Source organism: Erigeron canadensis, chromosome 5, assembly GCF_010389155.1.
Source record: "Erigeron canadensis isolate Cc75 chromosome 5, C_canadensis_v1, whole genome shotgun sequence".
In the NCBI taxonomy this organism is placed as follows: domain Eukaryota; kingdom Viridiplantae; phylum Streptophyta; class Magnoliopsida; order Asterales; family Asteraceae; genus Erigeron; species Erigeron canadensis.
This window is the reverse complement of record NC_057765.1, coordinates 3,893,893-3,917,901: the sequence shown is the minus strand read 5'-3', so window position 1 is coordinate 3,917,901 and position 24,009 is coordinate 3,893,893. Positions and strand designations below refer to the sequence as shown.

The window sequence follows — 24,009 nt, the reverse complement described above, 5'->3', positions numbered from 1 at the left end:
CAAAATTAGAACCCAAACCTGCATACTTTTATGTAAAACAAGCTAAGTTAGTCTATATATATTTCTGAGTTTTCTTTACATGTTGCCATAGATTATGCTTAAGTTTATTAAAAGTAAAAAGTGAAATTCTGTGCATCATACCAGCCAATACATCTACTAAAACCAACTAAAAAATAACCTTACTTAACCTTTACTCGAAAATCCCACTTGTGAAATATTATATTTTTATTTATTCGCAATCTCGAGTTCTCTACTTGCATGCACTTCCCATCCCCTGCCTTAAAGCAACCCAATATCAAAATCACCATCACGTACCAAAATCCCAAAAATGGATCCATTACCACCACCAACACAACCCACCACCATCCTCCACCAACAGTACCAAGATTCACTCGAATCCTCTTCCGTCTCATCCCCAACGACCCGTCAATGGGACGACACTCTCCCTCCACCGAAACTCCGAATGATGTGCAGTTATGGGGGACACATTATCCCCCGTCCACATGATAAATCTCTTTGCTACATGGGTGGTGAAACCCGCATTGTTGTAGCAGATAGACATACATCTCTACAGGATCTATGTTCCAGACTATCGACCACCCTCCTTCACGGTCGACATTTTAGTCTAAAGTATCAATTGCCAAGTGAAGATCTAGATTCACTCGTGTCAATTACAACAGATGAAGATCTTGAAAACATGATAGAAGAATACGACCGATTGAATTCATCTAATCCAATAACTAATAAACCTTTACGTTTACGTTTATTCTTGTTCCTTACGAAACCAGAAACTGCTGCATCTATGGGATCTTTACTTGATGATGCAAAATCCGAAACATGGTTTGTAGACGCTCTAAATGGTGCAGGGCTACTTCCAAGAGGGTTTTCTGATACTGCTTCCATAGATAACTTACTTGAACACAAAGATGGTGTTATACAGGAAGGTTTAGACAACAATATGATTGATTACACAGATGAATTGGAAATACACCAAAGGCGTCCTGTAGATGCCCAGTTAAACTTACCTGATCCTCCATTAGTGGAAACATCGTCTTCGTTTGGATCAAGTTCTTCATCTCCTAGCATGTCTAATTTGCCACCTATTAAGGTGAGGATGGTAGACCATATGAACCAGATGGCTGGACTAGACCAACAATTTTCTCAGTTGAATGTACCTGTGGATGAAGAGAGATCAGATCATGGAGCACCTAGTGGTGGTGCTGGTGGTGGGATGAGGAAGCCGCCGTTGCCACTTCAGCCGGTGCAAAGAAAGTTTGCTCATGATGCTTATAATTTGCCTTCGCCTGATTCTTCCAAGCACGGTTTGCAGTCGCCAGATTCCATAACAAGGTACCTTAAAACTTTTGTTACTCGTATTGAAAATTAAAAAAATAAGATTTCACATTCTAAATTTGATGTATGATTTAATGTTTTCCAGTGATACTAGCAATGTGTCAGCATCAAAGCCTACCTTTACTCAAGATCCAAACCCTCAATCGAACAGAGACACAGCAACTCCACCAATGACCACCCAATTCTACCCGACCACAACCACAAATTACCATATCCCGATTCAACAAATCCCTGAATCTAGTGATGCGCCACCACAACAACTTAACCAAGATAATCATCAGCATCAACAGCAACACCACCACCAACACCAACAACAGCAACCACCACAACAATTCTATCAAACTAGACCGAATTACATCCAACATCCCACAACAAACCAGCCACCACAACCGGTCCAATCTTACTATCAGGTTTACAGACCACCGCAACAAATGGACCATCAACAATACCCACTGTACTTTCTACCAGTATCACAAAACCATCCATACGGTATGCAACTACAATCAAACCAATCTGACGCAGTCACCACCAATCCCACAACCACTGCCTCGCCACTTTATCCGACTAAAAACGCGGTCCCGTTGAGCAAACCTGACATGGTCACAAATTCTTTATACACAACCTCAAATCCAGGCATGATTCCAGTTCCTAGCAATCAGTTTCAACAATATATGAATGTTTCTCAGATCCCTCATCATCCACCTACGCCAATGCCTACGTCTAACAGTGGGCAATACGGGTATGATCAGTATACTAACCCAACCCAAGACCAAGTTTATTATACACAGCATCACTCTGTAGCTGCACCACCGCCTTCCCAGTACCAAACCATGAGTCCATCATCAGCCATGTTGTTAACACAAGTGTCATCGGCTCAACAACCAGCTCCAGAAAGCGTCAAACAATAGTCAATGAATCTATGATCCTAATAATGGAATTTTTCTCATCTTTGTGTCTATTTAGTTTTGAGATATGTTAATCATCTCAAGGTGTTGTATTTGAATGTTACTATTATAATTGTATTGTATAAGATTTGTAATACATAATATATGAACTTTAAAATAAATAAGTACATTTTACTATAATGTTTCTAGTGTATATTTGAGATCTAATAGTTTCTATATGGTAGTACAACGATAATGACCTAAAAATCATAACTTGGTATTCACCACAAGTAGTAAAAAACTTATTTCTTTTTTTTCTTTTCTTTTTGTTAGCGGCACCCTGTCCTACTCTTACTCTTAAACTACCCGAAGGTCTAGGATGGAACCCAAGATTTCTGAAAATACCCCAAATAACCCATTTGTTATTTTCAAAGAATCATCTTACATAAAAACTACAACAGCTATAGATACAGAAAATCGAGAATACAATGCAGATGAAAATAGAGATAAGAGGCTTTCAAATATAACACAAACAAAAAAAATTACCATTAAATTTCCAGGTTTTTAATGCCCAAGCATAGAGATTGGTTTGATAGACACTGGTTTTACAAGAAGTCTCAACATTACAGGTCTTTGGGTATAGAGACTAGTTGTAGGATCGGTTAAGTCACTCAAGGGATACTAAATGCATTCTTTTTAACCTCCTGCTTTAGTCTCCCTAATGGTCAACCTCACTAACAACTACTCATATCTTCAATGATGACAAGTCTATCTTCACCAATTCAATCTTCTATTTTACAAAAGTTTTTGATATTGTCGCTGTCTAAGAATTACTCGCAGCATGGGTCATGCATTGTTAGTAAAAACATCACCCCCGATGTCAAGATTAAAGACCATATATCCTAGCTTATTTCCAAAACAAGCAAAAATGGAAATCTGGACCACAAGAAATAAAACTCATGGTTGATTTTGTAATTCACTCCTTGAGTGTACGGTGCAAATTCCTAATATGATCAAATATGTTATTGGATGCTCTGACTATATTAAGTAAAGTACTACGGTTATTTCCTATATCTTTTTGTGTCTAAAGCTCAGGTTTCAAGCTGGTGCTGTCGAGAGAATGTTATTGTACATGGAATGAGAAATATTCAATTCTTGTGCCATTTTTTTCATTAAACAGAAGTTATGGTTACATATAAAAGATATATACTACTATAACACGTGTGTTACCGCTTTCATAGCAACGCAACGAATATTACAGATAGATACTGTAAACTTTAGTATTATGTTACATTTCAGCAGCAGGCTCAAAACTAAGAATTGTGTTTATATGAGAACAGAGCGTTTTATCATCAAACGGTTAACAAATAAAAACGGTAAATCTTGATCCAAACCATGTTGAAGGTGGTAACAACTGCTTATAATATTGTACAGCATTGGTTCGTCTTCTTTGCCTGCTTGTAGAACATCTGTATTGACAATCAGCAACATGGTTCTTGTTACTTATCTAGCTCTTAAGAAAGATTATGTAATCAAAACATATATAACAGAGATGTAGAAATTACTTCAATATAATAAGTATTAAATTATTTTCATTTTGACTTGAGTGAGTATGAAACATTAGCAAGCACTGAGTTCTAGAAGTTAATCATTTTGCTATTATAGAAGATCATGGTCTGCAATTATGTAGGAATACTTAATCATAGAAATGATTTTTTGATGAATCGTTGTTAGAGCCCAGATTATAGAGTTTGTTCCGTCACAAACTTTCCCGACACTATTCTTCATGTTTCATAAAACCTGACAAATAATCCATTTGCTTAATTACATCTATTTCTACAAGGCTTGGCCAACATTTACATGTTCTTCCTAGACTACTTTGTCGCTCGTTTCATATACTGGTCATATGCTTTCCTTCTAGTATCTGTATCTCAAATTGTTAACCTTTAACTTCTTTAGTTTATACTTATTTATGTTCTCTAATTACTTATATCACTTAGTAAGAGTTTTCGGCATCCACTTTCTCCTTAATTTGTATTCATGAGATGACAAAAAGGGTTGATCGGTTATGTTGGGTAATAGGTCATCACTGTTAACGTTGTACAACTTGAAACGGGGGAGCTAGTTTGGCTAGAGTTGACTCTATCTATTTTATTTTATCTTTTTAAGAAATTTGTGATAGATATGATCCAAAAAGTATATTATTGCAATAATAATGTGATTTCGACTAAACGATTCCGTGGGTGGCATCATCACATTGAGGCACACTTATGGATACGTACTTGGCAGCCTGTTCACCATACTTTTTATTGGCTATTTTTTTCCTTTTAATTTTTTATCAACCAAACTGTCCCATTAGAAGCAGAGCCTACCCCAGTCAACCCATTCAAATGTAAATGAGTCGAAATGACCATCTCTAGTATGTATAGTTCCAATGAGTACCATATAAATGGAGCCAACCCATTCATTACTATCCTTAGCCTTAGTAGCCCATCAATATATTTCAAACATTTTAATATCTTCTTCGACCACGCAGCTATATGCTTTTGGGTTCCAACAAAAGTAATTAGTTCATTATAGAATTAGACTTTCTTGATAGTTGCATTTCCCTTTATTTCTGTAAATTGAACTACCATGGTAAACGTGTTGAAGGATAGGTTCAATTGTGTTTACATCTAGTTAAGTATGATCAAATATAGATATAGTAAAAGAAATATTCAAAAAAAGCAAAAGATAAAAATTTTAATAGAGAACACTGGTGTTATGCTCTCAGGGATCAAATAGCAGAGAAATAAAAGGTCAGTGTGAGTGGCCACATGGAGAAGTTAGTGGAGTGTGGCTACATGGAAAAATAACAGAGCAGTTGATTTTGATGATAAAAAAGTCAACGGACCACAAGTGTGTGTAATTTTCAAAGAAAAAAGGAGATGAAGATTAGAATGGAGACAATTTAATGAATTGCATGTTGATGATTACCCGTTGATGACTACAGAAAATATTTCTTCAGCTCTGTACTTGCATTCATTTCTTTATTCAATTCCTCTACTAAACTACTTCTAGAAAATGCCACATAAAGCCACTATCCAAACTGTCTTGGTCCACCTATTTCCCTCTTAGACCTACTGAATGCCTAACACACTTTCTGTCTTTATTTAATTATTAATATTATTACTCTTTTGAGTATTTGTTCTAGTGATTATAGGTTCGATTTTTTATTTTGAAGGGAACAAAACCCAAACCCAATAGGCCGATATCACTTGGTATTTTAAGGCAAGCTAATCCATGTCACAGAAGCAACATGCAAGGCATGTTTGTAATTGTAAAAATAATAATGTTTGGTGGAATCAATAGATTTTTATATGTAAAGTCAACTTGAAAGAATAAAAAAAAGATGTGTTTGCCTTTCGCTTGAGAATATAAAATTTATTTTTGGCCATGCATTAATGGGTCTCCAGGAAAATAAGTAAACAACTGGAAACTATGAAGCATTGACATTGTGAGTGTTGTGAGGAATGCAAAGTTAGATAAAACCCTATAGATTCATTTGTCTAAAGCTAGCACAAAGATATTTCAACGTGAAGAAAACAGGACTTCAAGTCATGAGTCTAGTACTATACCCACAATAGAGGCATACTTATTAACGACACTAAAACCAACTGCACCCAGGTAGTTTTTGCTAACAAAATACTGTCTGATATCTTATTCTATATCATCATATTCCAAGTGTCAACTATGATATCAATGTCATGTTAAATTATACTATCTTTTTCTTCATCTCATAGTTTTGCAGTTTCGACAAGTGTAATCTATTTCTGTGTAAAAGCGTAGAACGGTGGTAGTTCTATTGCCAGCAGTCAACAAACACAATAGGTATAAAAAAACATTATCCCTAAAGAACACTAATAAAGTATCAGAAAAAATAGAGATTCAATTGCATGCAGATATGTTGAAATATGCACCTGTGAAGCTGCACTGAGATCTGAACTCTTCTCAACTAAGCTGTCCAGCTTTTCCCCTCTTTCAAGGACACTATCAATGGTTTTATGCTGTGAATAACACAAACACCATAACATATCATTAGGTCACATGTAAACTAGTTTCTCAATTATGTACAGTACAAGATTAATAAACCTACAATAAGCTAAATCCAAATTTCTAAACATAATAGGTCCCTGGTACAAACATATATTTCGAGAGACTGAATCGAAGAGGTTTCCGAGTTGATTATGTTATGCAATGCTATAGAAGTGTGCGTGCCATTTTAGTAGTCTCTTTTCCAAAGAACCAAGAAAGAAGGATTTTCTAATTAGTTATCGATCAATTTAAATAAAAAGTCATTATGAGGGTCTTTGTATTAGCTGATTTGAATAGTTTATTGCATCTAGATAAAGCCATAAAGCACGTTAGGAATGTTCAGATTAGTTTTTTGAAAAGCTTATCAAATTTATGGGATAGAAAAGCTAATAAGCCGAAGCTAACACTTTGAAGTTTTTGAAATTTAAGTTTTTTGGGCATCTGTTTATGCTCTTCCTCAAACAGTCATAAAAAGATATTATAAAATTGTAAAAATGTTTTCTATGGTGTCAAGGTCTTATGTCCAAAGGAAAGACAAAAGTTGCATGGAAGTTGTTTGTAGGCCAAAGGACCAAGGGGGTTTGAGAACTGAATCATTACAGTATCGGAATGCGATGTTAATGGTGAAGCAGTTGTGGAAAATAAAAAGATTGTTATTCAAAAAGAATTATTTTGGGTCAATTTAGGTATACTAAAAGGCATAAGCATTTGGGAAGCAGAAACTGGTTCAACAGACACTTGGGGACCCAAATAACTGCTTGATATAAGAGATAGGGTGAGACCTCATGTGTTATATAAATTGAGTAATGGTCAAAAAACATCCATGTGGTTAATAGATGGGAAGAAAATGGACCGTTAGCTAACTTCATGTCACATAGGGACATCCAGGCCAGCTTATGTGATAAGTTAAATGTAGCTAATATGGTTCAGGGAAAAGTTATGGAAATGGCCAAACCAATTTCCAGTACTACAGAATGTTGTCCCAATATTTACAGTGAATATAGATTAATAGATCAGATTGTGGAATATTCAACAAAACAGATATGGTTAGATTTAAAAGAGAATCGGCCATATGTAAGATGGTATCATGTGGTCTATTTCCACAACTTCACCCAATAAATGCTTTTATTCTGTGGCTAGCAATACAGGGCAGATTGACTGCTCATAATATAATGCAGGTATTGGCAGCCTGATGGAACATATAAATGTGGGTTTTGTGATAATAGTGTTGATTTACATAAGTATTCGTTTTTTCAGTGTAATTATGGTCTAAAAACTTGGAGTTAATTGAAGGCAAAGTTTGCATTTAGAGTACTGATAAAAGACTTGCCGAGCATTGTTACTGCTCTTTCTGGCAACCATCAATGCAAAGGTCAGCAGATGAATAAATCAAGATCATACAGGACAATATTAAGTTCAAACAGATGAGCTGAAGAGTTACAGAATCAAAGGCGGTGAGCATGGCTGCTGGTAAATGGGGATTGTAATCGGTCAATATGTCTTTACACAGTGAGTAGATAGAAGTCTGTGTGAGTCTGGGCCTAAGTGTAGCGAGTCATGAAAAATGAAACTGCCTATCTATTGTTGTTAAATAAACCTAGTGTAGACTCTCTATAGGGTTCAGATTAGATAGTATATGATGTTGGTTGTTTCTGATGAGTATGGTAGTGAGTTTTATGGCTTCTTTGGTAGCGAAAGGCATTTCCTGGTACTTTCTTTAAATTCTTTGTAAATTTTAGTAGTTTGGTAATAATATATTTTCTCCTTTTCAGGAAAAAAGTTGGCAAACTAGCCTTGTAACCGTACAAAGCGGCAGCGAAAAAAATGTGAACAATGAGGGTTTTATCACTTTATGTGTGCATTATGTATTTTGAGTGGGTTGTGTTGATTTATATATGAGTATATGACCAAAAAAACAAGAGAAAATAAAAGGCTAGAAGAGATGATCTAAGGAATATATTCCATCTTAATTTGAAGCCATTGTCCTAAAACTAAGAGGTTAGATACTGATATGAACCAATGCAGATTTGTATCGATAAATAAAGAAAATAATAAGGTAAAAGTGTTCTTGCAATTCGAGAAGCAAGGATCTCCTAAAAGTCTTAAGACCTCAATCCAATTCATCCATAATAAACGTTACAGCTTATTGTCTATATAAATACTAATCCTATAGCTTGATTAGCAAGCTAACTAAATAATATAAAAGATATCATAAGATATCTATAGTAAATAGAATACTTTCTTAATCATAATAATAATAAAACTAATATTATTTTACTAAATAATAATAATATAAACTTCCAGCAGATCCATATCATTACTCCCGCCCTCAAAACACACCTTGTCCTCAAGGTGTGGCTTCAAAAATTGCTTCAGGGATTCCCGGATCCCATGGGTAGTCATCATCATAATTCACTTCGCTTCCAACTTCTCTCCTGTAACCAAATTTCTTTTCTACTGACTCTTGTTTCCTATCCTTAAAGACAACAGTCATCCGCATATCTATTGCAACGTGTTTCTGATCAAAAATCTTGTTCCCTGTTGTTGTTATAGGTGATCAGCCCCAAAGAAATGTAATAGAAGACTGTAGCACATAATTATATTTGTTTTGCTTTAAAACATGACTACCAATAACATCTCCATAGTTCTCACTGATATCTTTCACCACCGCTGGTTGAGCAACCAATGTGTTTACTTCCTTGAGCTCCTTGCTTCTTTCTTCATGGTGTGATTGTGCTGATTTTGTAAGAGTGTCTTCCACTATCTTCATTTTTTGATCGGTTTGCTGGGTGGAATGTTGTTCATTAACAACACTTGTCTTCACAACCACTTTGGTTTCACAACCTCTAGCAGATTGAGTACTTGCTTCAAAGCCATCAACACCAACCGATGAGGGCCTGTCAGACACATCACAGCCCCTCGAAATCGCAAGCTTTCTTAATACTGTCATGATCTCATAGTGTTGCCTTGCACGCCTTTCCATGTATTCCTCCTGTTTCCTACTAAATTCCTCCGTCTTTGCCCTGAACTCCTCCATCTTTGCCTTGAATACCTCCATCTTTTTAAGTTAAGAATCAAAAAGACAAAACCACAGGTTGCAAGATCTATAGCTCTGCTACCAATTGATGCGAACCAATGCAGATTTGTATCGATAAATAAAGAAAATAATAAGATAAAAGTGTTATTGCAATTCGAGAAGCAAGGATCTCCTAAAAGTCTTAAGACCTCAATTCAATTCATCCATAAGACTATCTCCAATGGGGATGTTTTTGCTTGCCCTTGGGTGTCCTTAGGTGCCCTTGGATATCCTTTGCGGTTGAAGTTTGTCCAAAACTAAAGATTTTTTGATGCATGCCCTTAGGTGCCCTTACTTATATTTTTTTTGTTTTTAGTGGAGTTAAAGGATATGTAAGGATGTTTGTACGGTTGGAGGTAAAATTATAAGATTTTAAGGATTTATAAGGATTTGTAAGGATATGATGTGTCAAGTCAAGGACGCCTAAGGGCGTCCTTAGCATTGGCTATCTCCAACGGGGGTGCCCTTAGGCGCCCTTAGGTGCCCTTGGATATCCTTTGCCGTTGAAGTTTGTCCAAAACTAAGGATTTTTTGAAGGATGCTCTTGCCCAAGGGCATGCCCTAACTTGTCCTTACCTAACATTTTTTTGTTTTTAGTTGGAGATAAAGGGATATGTAAGGATATGTAAGGATGTTTGTATGGTTGGAGATAGAATTATAGGATTTGAAGGATTTTTAAGGATATGATGTGGCAGCTCAAGGAAGCCTAAGGGCGTCCTTAGCATTGGAGTCTAATAAACGTTAGAGCTTATTGTCTATGTAAATACTAATCCTATAGCTTGATTAGCAAGCTAACTAAATAATATAAAAGATATCATAAGATATCTATAGTAAATAGAATACTTTCCTAATCATAATAATAATAAAACTAATATTATTTTACTAAATAATAACAATATAAACTTCTAGCAGATCCATATCAGATACTTCATATAATAATATAGTTAACAGGATAGCAAGCCAGCAAGCATATACTGAATAGAACTTTTACTCTTTTAGACGGGGCCTTTCTACTTATTTGAAGTATGGCCATAGAACAAGCTCTAGAAGTGATACATCATCCATGACCATTCCATACATCATTAGAAAGAATCTATTCAACTAGAGCTAGCTTAATAACAAGTTAAATGAACAAACATATAGCAGAATGCAGAACATATGGAATTATGGATATAAAGGTACGAGCATACAACAAGAAGGAAAATGTATGAATGCTTACAAGAATAATTTTGGTTTCATCTAACTCCCTCTGAATTTTCAACAGCTTATCTGCCTCCCCAGGATCCTGAGAAGATCAAAAACATTACCCACTATGAAACATAAGACTTAAAGACTAGAGTAAAAGAAAACTCGATATATACCTGAAATTTAGTTAAAGCATCATTAAGATAAGGCCATGGTTGAGTACTATCTGCTTGTATGGTCCTCCATGAATCCCCAAAAGACTTTTGATACTCATCTATCACCTGCTCGAAATTTGTATCAAAATAAATAGGCATTCAGTACAAGAGTAACATAAAATAAAAGTAGCATGAGCTTACCTTATTCAGCACAGAAAACGCACTTCTAACAGGGTAGTGATCATCCATGAAGCCCACCACACATAAGCCATTTCTGTTATAAGAATGCACCTTATACTCTATCACAAACATAAGAAAACTGGATTAGAAATATAAATTATAAAAAAATCTTGTCACCAACAAAAACCAATTAACCATTTCTATTCAAGAAACATATTAGAAAAATAACTCCCAGCTGCCGTTCTAAAAAACAATAATAATAATTCCTTCCATTAAAGCAAGTCAAATAACCACCTCCAAGGAGGCCTAGTGTTTAATATTCTAGACCTCTAAGAGGTCTCAAGTTCAAATCCCACTAGCTACATGAATAGAGAAAACCACTACATTCGAGTAAAAAAAAAAACTCGCCTTCCACAAGTAACATGAACAGAGAAAACCTCATCGCTAGTCAAATAAATCCGTTCTTCAAACCACTATTTTAAAATAGTCAATAACGTTTTACAAACTTATATAGAGCTTAAAGTTACCCAAACTCAGATCAAAACCAAAAGACAGAATGCTTATACTAGACCCGAACCTCCGTTCCAAGTTTATGGAAAAAAAAAAAAAAAATCGGTTCTTAGCCAAGTTTGGTTTCCATCCAAAACAAAAACTTCAATACTTTTTCTTTGATCTATTTCATTAATGAAATGTCATGTAGGGCAAAAGACTAGGCTTCAATTATTATTACAGAAGTTTATTGACTTATTATAAAGTTTAAGACCAGTTCCAACGAACAAGGTTGGGGAAGTCCCAACTCAGCTGGGGCCGAGGTCTGAGGTAAGAGTACTACTACTTGCTGACTCGTAGAGTACTTGGGGGAGCACTAGCATTGGAAATTTTTTATAAAAATAACATAATTTAAAATCATATGAATAAGAATAAATGATAACTGATATATTTTGACAAAGTAGTTTACAACCTCTACAAATAAGTTGTCATAGTGGTAGTTTGTGTAGTATTTATAAGAGATTTCGCAATGTTTTCACCGATCTTAACCAATTTTCACGAATCTTGACCGCTTTTTTCTGATGTCGACCCTTTGACTCTGTTGACCGATTTCCTACTTAGATTTTGCCTAACTCGCCTAGGATGACTAGTAACTTCCTTTTTTCTGTGTAACCGGGTTGGTCGATTCCTCTCGGTCCACTTCCCTCGGAGGTTACACAGACGAGTTTTAACATCTAATCGCCTAATCGGTACAATACAGGGTTTCGTCCTTGGTTTCGATACTTTGATATTTCATATATTTTACCCTTTTATTGTGAAAAAGAACATAATTGTTAAAAACTAAATAAATATATATTGAATTAAAAGATAAACTCCAAAAACACAAATAACATAATCAAACAAATCTAGCAGAATTTAAAAATAGAAAAAAACAAAAAAAAAGGAAAAAAGAAAAAGGAAGACAACCTTCGTGTTGGACAGAGTGGCGTTGATCAGGGGGTGTGCGTTTGGCGACAGTCCGACCGACAAAAACGATGAATTGTCGGACAGTGACACGTTGGAAATACCCGAAATGATTGACATCGGTTGCATTTGCAAGAATGATTGGATCCGATCCATCTGATGTTCTTGAAGAATCACACTTCAATACTAGCAATGCTGTTATCTTCATCTTTCTTGATTTTTGAATCTATCTATATCTATTAAGAGTGAATGAATGAATTTGGGTGGTTTTAATTTATGGATCTATAATTAGAAAGAATATCGGTTTTTCTGAATGGCGTTATTGTTACAATCGAATAATATAAACTTTTTTCGGTTTTTTATAATATCTCTATGAACAGAGAAAGGAAAAGGGTTTGAATCGAATTTGAAATCTACTCAAACAATTGTTTGGAATTTAATAATGGCTTAAGTATCTGGAAGCAGATTTTACATTTTTTTTATTGTTTAAATGTAACTTTTATTTGGTTCATTGTATGTAATTAACCTGCTAAATTTGAACGATTAATGTAAAAATTTTATGTTGACCAATCAAAAACTTCTACGGGGCAGTTCATATGGTGTGCCACATATACACTTTTACATTAATCGTTCAATTTAGCGAGTTAGTTGCATACAATGAACAAAATGAAAGTTACATTCACACAATAGAAAAAATGTAAAAGTTACTTAACCCTTTAATAATCTTAGGCATAACTTAGGTCTCGTTTGTTTTCTGTAAGAAGTTTGTGTCTGAATCTGAATACCATTGACATAAATTAGGTTATTAATACCTATATTACTACTAAGAAAGAATTATGAGATCGACAAAAGTATTATGAATAGGACCCCTATACTAAATTATCAGATCGACAAAAAGATTATCCAAAACATATTTTTCTATATTTAGAAAACAGATGAAGGTGAGCATGGATGTTGATCGGTGATTTATACTGCGGGGTAGCGATGCTCAATGGGTGCTAAGAAGCTTAAGGGGAGAATGACGTTGAGTATTTTTCTTTAACAAAATGAAACCACATGTAAAAAGAGGTATCCAAAACTCTTAGTGAATATGAGGTTATCCAGATGTTTATGGCTCTGGATCTAAACGAAAAACAAACACTTTAATTTCTGGAAACATCTGACCGAATCCAAGATCAGAGATTCTTCAGAGTTTTTTCACAAAAACAAACATGCCCTTAATTGAAAATACTTAATCTATTAAGTTATTAAAAGCATTTATTTTTTAACTTAATAAACAATATACATATATTATTTACCCATTCACTTTACACTACATTCTTGAGTTTTTAACTTAAGGGATAGAGAAAAAAAAATAAGAAAAGTTACCTTTTTTCATTCTTGAGTTTTTTTTGTTAAATAAAAGAAAAGGAAAGAAAAGTTAAGGCATTTTCCAAGGCCGTCCCTGAAGATTTATAGGTGTTGGCCGAACGCTAAAAAATGACCCATAGGCTAAGTGTAACAAATTATATGTGTATATATTTTTTGAACGACGAGTTTATATTATATAAGCTAATCTTTAAAAATGATGATAAATGCTGTACCAATAAATATAACAAAAGTTATTCTTTAAGAAACTATAAAAAAAAATACAAAATCACAAAATAAAAGTTTGCAATTAATCATTATCTACATAAAATATAAACAAAGAAAAAAGTATCACCTTCAAATTAAAAGAAAAGTGGAGACAAGGACAATTTGTGATCACTTTGACAAAATGAGAACATCGCTTGACTTCAATTATTATGATTGTTTAGACCTTTTTTCCCTTTTATAAGACGGTAAAAATTTTAATTTTATATTTATATAACATTTTTAAAAAATAAATAAAAATCGGGGGCCCTAAAAAAACAGGCCTCGGCCCGTCGCCCACTTTGTCCTCCCTATAGACGGGCCATGGCATTTTCTACCCAAAACTTTACTGCCATATATGGCCTGACTGTGAAAGAAAAAATTATAGCCCACTAAAAAATTACCAATCTATCCTCTCTATAACCCTATTAGTACGTCTTTTCCATTACCCTTGTACCCACCATATTCTTTCATCAAACTCTCGCCATATTCATGTCTCTTCCATTATCCAATATTATTTATCCCTTTTCCACTCCCCAATACACAAAATCCAACCATATGTTCACTGTATCTCTCCCTCCTTCCAACTGTAGGTAAATTTTAATTTAAAATTTTCCTTTTATAATTAAAAGTCATATTAGTTTTGTTTATTGAAATTGCAAATATTTTTGTTTTTCATTTCTTGAAATTCTTGGTTATGAAATCTTTAAATTGTTTAGGTACAGAGGTATTAGCACACAAGTGGATTTGAGAATTGGATTGACACTTTCATTATCAAGGTACACTTTTTTTTTAGATTATATATATATAAATAAGAAAAGTGAGTATGAGGCTATTATACACTCAACTTGAGTGAAAAATCCCTCACATACCAATAATTTAAGCGAAAAATACATAAAAAGGTAACATATTTACTCAAAATTCCTAATAAGGGGAACCTAATTAGTTTTCGTCTATTAAAGGGATTTTATTTTTGAAAATTTCTCAATAAAGCTAATATTTTTAGTTTTTAACATCAGACTTAAAAACTTTCTTGGATCTTTGACTGAATAATGAAATCACGTATATATACATCAATATTTCAATCAATCTTTTAAAAAAAAAATACATACATGCACTCTTAGATCATCTAATCTAGTTCAAATCTTGACATATCCAAACATTGGTGTATTAAAAGAAAGCTGTTGGGTAGGCTTTCGGCCTTAATCAATGGTTAGCATATCCAAAAAGTGTCCAGATCCTTTGTGCTAAGATTCATTATCATCAAAAGAGAAAAAGAAGAACACATCCAAACAATGGTCGGAAGTAAGTTGCCGGAGTGGTGGTTCGGGTCGGCGTTACCAATAAACAAGAAAAGGGAGTGGTCTGATATGGCATTACTTTGCTTGAAACCGATAAAATAACACTCACTTTCCCACATCGCAAACCACCGTCACCAGAAAATGAACCTTCTGGCCACATAAATTGCCGGTTAACTTGTATCACCACTCCACGGACCAACGAAATCACCAACAAGTGGTAATGATAATGGTGTATATTCGGTATTTGAGGGCATAAAAGACGGCATGTTGTTCGGATCAGTATGACTGATTTGATAATATGTAAATTTGGGTATCTTCATTGACTAAGTCAAGTGATGGTTCCACTTCGTCGGGTCGGAGAACTAACCGCTCGGGGATGATTTGCAGTGGGTTGTAATTTACAATGATATATATATATATATAGATCTGGTAAATTTTTGGGGAAAATTATAAATGGATTTAACATGATGGTTATATGAACAAGATATACCCTTTGATGAATGTTGAAGATGGTATATACATATAGGGATATATATGTGTCTGTCAATAAATGTATTGTGATATTTATTTTATTCTTCATGACCTTGGACTTTCTGAAAAATATAGATGAATTTTAGTAACAAAATTTAGTGATCTGGAAATAGGGTATAGTGGTGATGATGATGATGATGCATCTTATATCTTATATATTATATATAAAAGTTGTAAGCCTGAATTAAGTGCTGATGGATTAAAGATTTATTGAGGATTAAAATAATTTACTGGTATTTAGTGTTGATGGATTAAAGATCAATTGAGAATTAAAATAATTTACAGGTAATTATAATTTTACTTATTAGTTTTAGGGTTTTATTGTGTGAATGGTTTTAATCTGGGCTTTTGAGTTTCTTCAGTTATTATTACCCCTCTTCAGTTTCCTCGGTTCATAAATTCATATGGTTTCATAAATTCATATAGGGGTTATAGAATGCTAATGGGATTCAATCTCCTCATTGTTACCCTATATATAGGGTTAAACATTCTCAGTGCAGCGATACATCTTGCGCATCATACATACACTCTATATCAATTTCTTCAAACCGAAATCCATGGGAAAGGCAACTGATGCTACTGCCAGCAAATCTGATCCTATATTCATTGATGATCTTCATGAAGAAATTGATGGGCTTCTTACTGTGTTAGTGTGTAGAAAATGGGATGTCCTTAGTATCAATAAAAAGTACATGAGTACAGACTACATAATGTCTGACAAGAAGGTAAGTAGCTATAAATTAATCCTTTTAACATATGTTATGAACCGTATCTTATTGCTAAATAAATCATCTGTTTGCAGGGAAGTGTTATTCATTGCTATGCAAAAAGCTTCATTGCACATCGCTTCTAGAAGATTCTTGAGGAAGGCTGTTTGTATTCAATTAAGGGTTTTGCTATTGTTCCCAATCCTGAAAAATATAGGGTTCTGAAAGACTGTGATTACATGCTTGAGCTGCAGGGGTCGACTGTTGTGCGAAAGGTGACTGATGAAATTGAAAAGTTCAATCGATACTCTTTCTAGTTAGTTCCTTTTGAGCATCTTACCCCGGCCGATAACAAGCACTTTGTTGGTATCTTTATATATATTTACGCTTATGTTATCGTCCCTTTTTGTTAAGATTTGTTATGATAGTCTGGTTTTATTTTACATGAAAAGATGTTATTTTGCAATTAATATGTGATGTTGTAACGAGAATTGTAACTGTATTGTTTGCTGAATGTCTACTCTCTATTAATTTTTTAAGTAACTTTATTGAATTTATCTAAATGTTAGGCTATTTGCTTTAGAATATGAGAAAAATAGTATAGATACGTATGGAGAATTGTAACTGTATTGTTTGCTGAATGTCTACTGTCTGTTAATTTTTTAAGTAACTTTATTGAATTTATCTAAATGTTAGGCTATTTGCTTTAGATTATGAGAAAAATAGTATAGATACGTATGGATATATTGATTTTTAATTTCTTTAATTAACAATAGTGCATCATCTTTGATCACATTTAACAATTTATTGTGTATAAATTTGGTATATATATGTATAAAGTCAGTTTTATGCCTCCTCCGTCACTTCGTAAGTTTTAATAAATCTTTTTATGAGAAAATCAGAGTGAGCTCCCTCACACTTCAGTCCCAGCCCTTAACGTGTGCTTGCTTGCTCGCTTTGTGTCTTTGTATGTGTAGATGTCATTGGTTATGTGACGATTGTTGGTGCCCCATCTAAGAAATCCACGGGTAAAAAGAAAGTGGAGTTCAATTTGACAAACGAGCGGTATGTACCGATTTTCCGACTACTTTGTTTCTACCCACCATGTATGGTTCTGATTATATTGTGTACTCTATTTTATGTGTCAGAGGCTATCAGCTAAGGGTTACACTTTGGGAGGACTTTGGCGATGAAATGGTTAAAAGGAAGAGCAAACATCCTGGTCCTTATACCATCCTTTTGACTGGCATGATTGCCAAGGAGTATTTAGGTAGTTGTAGTGTAGTTTTTGTGGTGCTTTGGTTGACTATAATAGGTTTGCTCATCATTACCTGCGTGTTATGTGCTAGGTAATCTCTGCCTCTCAAACTCATCTGCAACCTTGTTGATTGATAACGATGAAATTCCTGCAATCAAGACCTTCAAAGATGCAATAAGGTAAGCAGACTCATTAATTTAGTTTTCCTGCCATTGTTACTATCTTTGATGTTCAACTACTTTGTTGTAGTGTTGTTGACGTAATTGATACCGGCCTACCAGTTCTGCAAGTTCGTCCTACCTAGACACCCTAAAGCAGCTGCTGGAATGGGGTAGAGAAAAACGCAAACGCGAGGTTACTACTTTATACATATTTGAAGGTTTGCTGATTCAGTTTTTGCTGAATATGTCATTCACCGTTGAATGTTTTTACTCGAGATTGCTGCCTTTCGAAACATAGCCATGATTACCAATATCCGGACAAAGAATAGTTGGTTTAACTACACATGCACCCTTGGTAAATGCAGAAAGGGTGTCACTCCTAACCAAAAGGGATCATTTTGGTGTGAGTCATGTAGCACCGAGGTCAGCTACCCACGTCCAAGGTAAATGTATTGTTAAATGTGTATTTAATTAGGTATATGGTTCTACAACATAAGATTTTTGGCATAATGTTAACTTGGTCCTCTGTCTAAACGTAACAGGTACAGAATCCAGGCGGATATTACCGATGGAACTGCTGATGTCGTCGTCGTGCTATTCGACGAGACAACTGAGAAGTTAGTAGGCCGCTCCACCCACTAGTATCGTTACATACAAGTTTGTCTAACAAGTTTGTTTTTTGCTGTAATTTAAACGTTTTCTGGTTTGGCTCATTTCAGGATGATTCTGGCGATAGCTATGTGATGCCTCCTGTGTTACAACAACTTATTGGGACGTCTCATATATTTGAAATCAAAAGCCACACATATTATCAAGTTGCTGATTACGAGAGTTTTAACTGTTCTCAAGTTGTCGCTGAGCTTTATGAACCAGCAATCAAGAAGGAGGATAAGAAATCAATTTCATCTGGTAATGAGTCGGTGGGATCTACATTAGCAAAGTCAAATGTAACTCAGAGCCCGGTTGACAACAGGTAATAATTGTTTTGACTTATGTACATATACATACACCGGCACACAGTTTTTTAAAATTAGTACTCATAGATAGAGTCGTAGTGTTCAAATAATAACTACCGCTAAATATGAAGTTTGTTTGCCAATGCGAAAAAGGTAGGCGCTTTTCCCACAATTAAGGTCAACGGTTATATAGAAACTGCTACCTCGAACTGTAAATATAAGACTATATAAAACTTGTTTTGGGGATTTGGATAAGTTTATGTTAAGGCTGATTGATGGTAAAATGCCGGTAGATGAGAAAGAAAATGTGAAACCCTTAATAATGAAATACGACACATTAATAGAAACAGTACCAATCGTAGAAGGTAGTATGCATCACCGTTTTATATATTGCTGTACAGAATTGCATGTCTTTACACTTTTGCTATTGTTCTAGACCATACGCTTGCCCTTAACCACTTGATTTATTTAATTGCATACTCTTCTGCTCATCTTTTCCTACTTAAATATAACCTTCCAGATAAGGTTACAAAAATAAATATCTCCTCGAGAACATTTGCAAACATAAACAAACATGATCTAATGGTATATAACAATTCAGTGATGCCGAGGCTACAGCTGTGGTTATGAAGTCCGATTAAGGGGTTGGAAATAATCTTGAAAACGAGCTGTTCGTGGGAAAAAAAGGTACCTAGGTTTAAAGTCAATCTACATGATTGTATTGCATGTTTGCTATTCCATGTTTGCTGATGTAGGATAATAATTTTGAAAGGGTATTAGAAGAAACCAATGGTGTTTAAATGTATATAAAACTACAGCAAATATCAACCAGGGATTTTGTTGCATATATCTAACACCACGGAAAAACTAACATATCTACTTTACATATGACACAAGATCTCCCACTGGAGTTTCTATCTCCACTTAATTCGCGCAAATCGGACCTTGAAAACTTATCCGTATGGATAAACATAGGTGCTGAGAAAATAAGAACTGATGTTCTCTACGAGTACACGGGAGAAAACAACAAAGGAAAAGCAAGAGGCTTTATAGGAGAAGCTTGGAAGAAATTATGTAATGATGCCGACGTGGAACATGGACACACACTCATGTTTACCTACAACGGAATCATGGTCGATGGAGTATACAACTACGATATGAAAATTTTTAACTCCGATGGCATATCCGTAGGAATTAATATGGATCACACTTGCAACATTCCTCATCACATACACGGCAACAATCGGCCATTTTTTGCAAAACACTTCGAAACCCGTTCACTTAAGAACCACATTATGGTAACTTTCTATTACATCATATTTTCAAAATTATATTAAAATGTCTAACATTCAACATCAACTTGACTATTGATACAGACAATCCCAAGACTTTTTGTGCACGCTCATCAGTTGCACAAATATAAGATTGCAGTGCTACGCTACCGAACATTCATGTATGGTGTGCCACTACATCTGCTGTTGATGACAAGCTCCCTGATGATTCCACACAGCTGTTCATAATACACAACTGGCCAAAGTTGTTCAAAGTGACTAGATTATCACCGTGGTGTGGCATCCGCTTTCAAATTCACCCTTACAAATCCATTGCGAAGGATGTCATTTATTTTGATATTTGCTAAAAACCTATATCCACTTTTGGCTTTAAATCCTGCTTTTCGCATTTTATGCCCATCTATATGAATCCTAAATAAATATTTACTATATAATAAAGTATTGTAGCTTATATTTATTAGATGTTTTCATTCTCTCTTTCATGCAATATAAAATAATACCACATTTATACATATATTAAATTAATTTCATAACAACTCCAAATAAAAAACATAATATCACCACATTTTAATACTACATTTCAGTTTCAACATATTCAATCTAATATTGGTTGCACAGAACCTGAAGTAAAATGGGTTTTATAAGTGAAAATATTTAGAAAAAAGGGGGTAATTTTCCTTTTTTTAAACACAAAATTTATAATATCTAAAACAGTCTATATTAAAAACAAAAAAAAAAACTCCAATATTAGAATACTAACGTATGACTTTGTGAAACACATAAGATGGTTCACACATATCTTCAATTTATTATAAGTTTATAACATATTTAACGAAATTTTTAACATAATCAATTCTCATGATATTCTGCTTTATACTTATAAATCAAATTTATAACTACGCATCCTATATTCCACTATGACATAAAACAATCCCTTCTAATTATTTTCCTGCCACTTACAACTCGGAATATACAATTTTTAATATATAAAAAAGTAAAAGTGGGAAAAGTTGTACATCCAAGTTGTTTAATTGGACCACAATTAAGCCCAAACAAAACTTTTTTGGTTTTACTAGACCATTTAGTGACACCTAATATCAGTTACCTTGGGCTCATAAATATGTCTATTATACACATATTTAACCTGATTTAAACCCTAAAAAATATTACTGTATAAACATCGACAACAAAATGCATGCAAACAACGAATTTCACATTCGACGTGCGTAACACGGGCTTTTGAGCTCTCGTATATCTAGAAGTCAGATGCCTACGTGTTTTTTATTAATGATGTGGCAAGTTGATGTAGTATTTAACGGAAGTCTGACGTTAAAAATTAACGATATTGCCTTTATTGAGAAATTTTCAGAAATAGAATCCTTTTAATATATAAAAACTAAATAGGTTCCCCTTATTAGAAATTTTGAATAAGTATGTTACTTTTTTATGTATTTTTCCCATATTTTAGTATTTTGAATAAATGTTTGGCCTCCCATGATTTTTATGGTTAAAAAAAAGGTATGTAAGAGATTTTTCACCCAATTTAGTTGCCTAACAGTTGAAATTAATGTGTATATATCTATAAATGAATATGATGGTAACAAGAAAGTCTTAGTTTCAAATTGGTATTTATAGTTCGAATGATGTAACGATCTAAGAACCTATTTAGTGTACACGGTGAGGGTTCATAATGTTAAAGTAATGAAATTTATAAACTGAACTTAGGTTGTGGAAACATCCCCTAGCTGTTCGCGAGAAACATTAAAAGATAATGAATATACTTTGTGCTATTAAAAGAGTGACAATATAAGATAATAATATATAGTTTAAAATACCTTTGAATTGTGGCTGAAAATTTGAGTTTATGTAACATTTGTGATTTTTGACTTGTTGACTTGTAATTTAAGGTAATTGAAAATGAACGAATTTGTTGATTTATATGGGTTACCGAACGTTTTGTTGTATAGTAACGTGAAGTCTAATTGTGTTAACAGTCTCATTTTAGCGTTTAAATGGTTAACGTTTAGCTATTTGTCGGAATTAGCTAAGCGGGAGCCCAATAATGGACTCCCTAGGCCGGCCCCCATCCTCCACACACACCCACCACATTCATTCACTTCCCTTATCCATTTACTCCACCCCTCTTTCTCTCCCTCATTACTCTTCTACCACCTCTTACAACCACCACCAAAAATCTCCATAAATACATCATTTAATTTACCCATATTTATGTTTTAATATCAAAATTTAACTAGTTAAGTAACCCTAATAATAATAATAATCATTCTCCAAGAAATCTAGGGTTTAAAGGTGTTCATCCAAGTCTTTGCCCTAAAACCGAATTTGGAAGATTTCGACTCTTTTGGTAAGTTAAACTCATCTTAAATCTCCACTTTTATGTTTAGAACTTCATTACTTGTCATGTCTAAGAAACCCTTGGTCGAAATCGGGTTAAAACTTGAATTGGGTCAAATTAGGGTTTCATTAGGGTTTGAGGTTGATTTGTAAGGATTTAATGATGGATTTGATGTTTTGGGACAAGATTATGATATGGGTTATGTTCAATGATGTTAAAATATGTTGATTTTTGCACAAAAAAGTGTTTTGGAGCTTCCTTTGTCGACCATGGAGTCAAAAACCTGCCGAGTATGAGCACGGCCACCTAGACAGACGCTCAGTGCTTGTGGCCACAGTTTTCCCATAATACAGATGCTCACACGGCCGACCGTGCGAGCGGCCGTAGTTCTTCTGTTCTTTCCCTAACTTTTTCGTTTGGTTATTGGGCGACTTTTAATGATCCAAAACTTGTTTAATGGTCTTATATTAACATCCTAAGATCAACAAAATTGATTAAACACATTTCTAAACACTTTGATTTTCATGACAAATTTTGGTGCTAAGTCATTGAACCGCTTTTGACCAAATCCCTTCCTTTCTCAATAAATGTTCTTGAATCACTTCTAAGACATCTCTGGGAGTTAATTTAAGTTACATGCCAACTATGAAACCCTAATTAGGGTTTAGCTTACCGCGTAATAATGCATATATTATATATAATGGTAGGTTGTGGACACGTAGCGGACATTGAACATCTATAAACTCACCTTAGCTCGATCTTAACTACTTTTGCTGACCAAGGTGAGTTTCGTATCCCCTATGTTTACATTATTTGGGGTGGAAAGTGTACTTGGTTGTTTAAACGTTGTCGGTTGATATACTTTGTTATGATATGGAACGAGGCGTTAGTTATCTAATTGTTTACTTGTAGTATGTGTTAATGGACGTATATTTGTGATGATGGTCATTGTTGTATATTATATAAGACATTATGTTATTCATATATATATGGACGTGGACGTGGACGGTGGATTGACGAATCCACACCCAGTATGATCATTACCGTGGATATGGGTTGTTTAACCTAAATGAGGATGATATTGCATGTATATGGACGATTATTGGACGTTGATTTTGACTTGTGTTGACTTTTGATAACGTGAAACCCTTTTAGGGTTCCTTGGACGTGATTAGGTATCCTAATCCCCGTATATCGTTAATGGTTGTTATCCCGACACTTGATTTTTATTATTTAAACCTACGAACTCACCAACTTTATGTTGACCCGTTTTAGTACACTTTTCGGGTGAACAGGTGAATCAAAGACGTGTTGGATGATGATTGATTGTTTGCATGCTAGGATTGGATTTGGACTTTATCATGGATCCGTGATTTATAGTTTCCGCTTATAGGTTATGCTTAGGATCATATGTCATCTTTTGTGCTATCTTTTGTAAACGTTTGATGGTAATGCTCCATATGCATTTTTGAATGGT

At 34.4% G+C, this 24,009-nt stretch overlaps 3 protein-coding genes across 3 annotated transcripts; 2 read left to right on the top strand and 1 right to left on the bottom strand.

Moving 5' to 3' along the window:
• The first annotated feature begins 328 nt into the window (after positions 1–328).
• Positions 329–2,399, top strand: LOC122601022 (leucine-rich repeat extensin-like protein 2). The gene is made up of 2 exons (XM_043773800.1): positions 329–1,350; positions 1,439–2,399. The coding sequence occupies exons 1-2, from the start codon at positions 329–331 to the stop codon at positions 2,259–2,261; spliced, it is 1,845 nt and encodes a 614-aa protein (XP_043629735.1). The 3' UTR covers positions 2,262–2,399.
• A 1,027-nt stretch (positions 2,400–3,426) lies between these two features.
• On the bottom strand, positions 3,427–12,758 carry LOC122599758 (VAMP-like protein YKT61). The gene is made up of 6 exons (XM_043772323.1): positions 12,363–12,758; positions 10,929–11,026; positions 10,749–10,853; positions 10,607–10,672; positions 6,197–6,283; positions 3,427–3,706 (listed from the first exon to the last, which is right to left on the bottom strand). The coding sequence occupies exons 1-6, from the start codon at positions 12,565–12,567 to the stop codon at positions 3,656–3,658; spliced, it is 612 nt and encodes a 203-aa protein (XP_043628258.1). The 5' UTR covers positions 12,568–12,758; the 3' UTR covers positions 3,427–3,655.
• Positions 12,759–18,228: 5,470 nt separating this feature from the next.
• Positions 18,229–19,525, top strand: LOC122601020. Its single transcript, XM_043773799.1, has 4 exons — positions 18,229–18,371; positions 18,471–18,549; positions 18,648–18,901; positions 19,486–19,525. The coding sequence occupies exons 1-4, from the start codon at positions 18,229–18,231 to the stop codon at positions 19,523–19,525; spliced, it is 516 nt and encodes a 171-aa protein (XP_043629734.1).
• Positions 19,526–24,009: the final 4,484 nt, after the last annotated feature.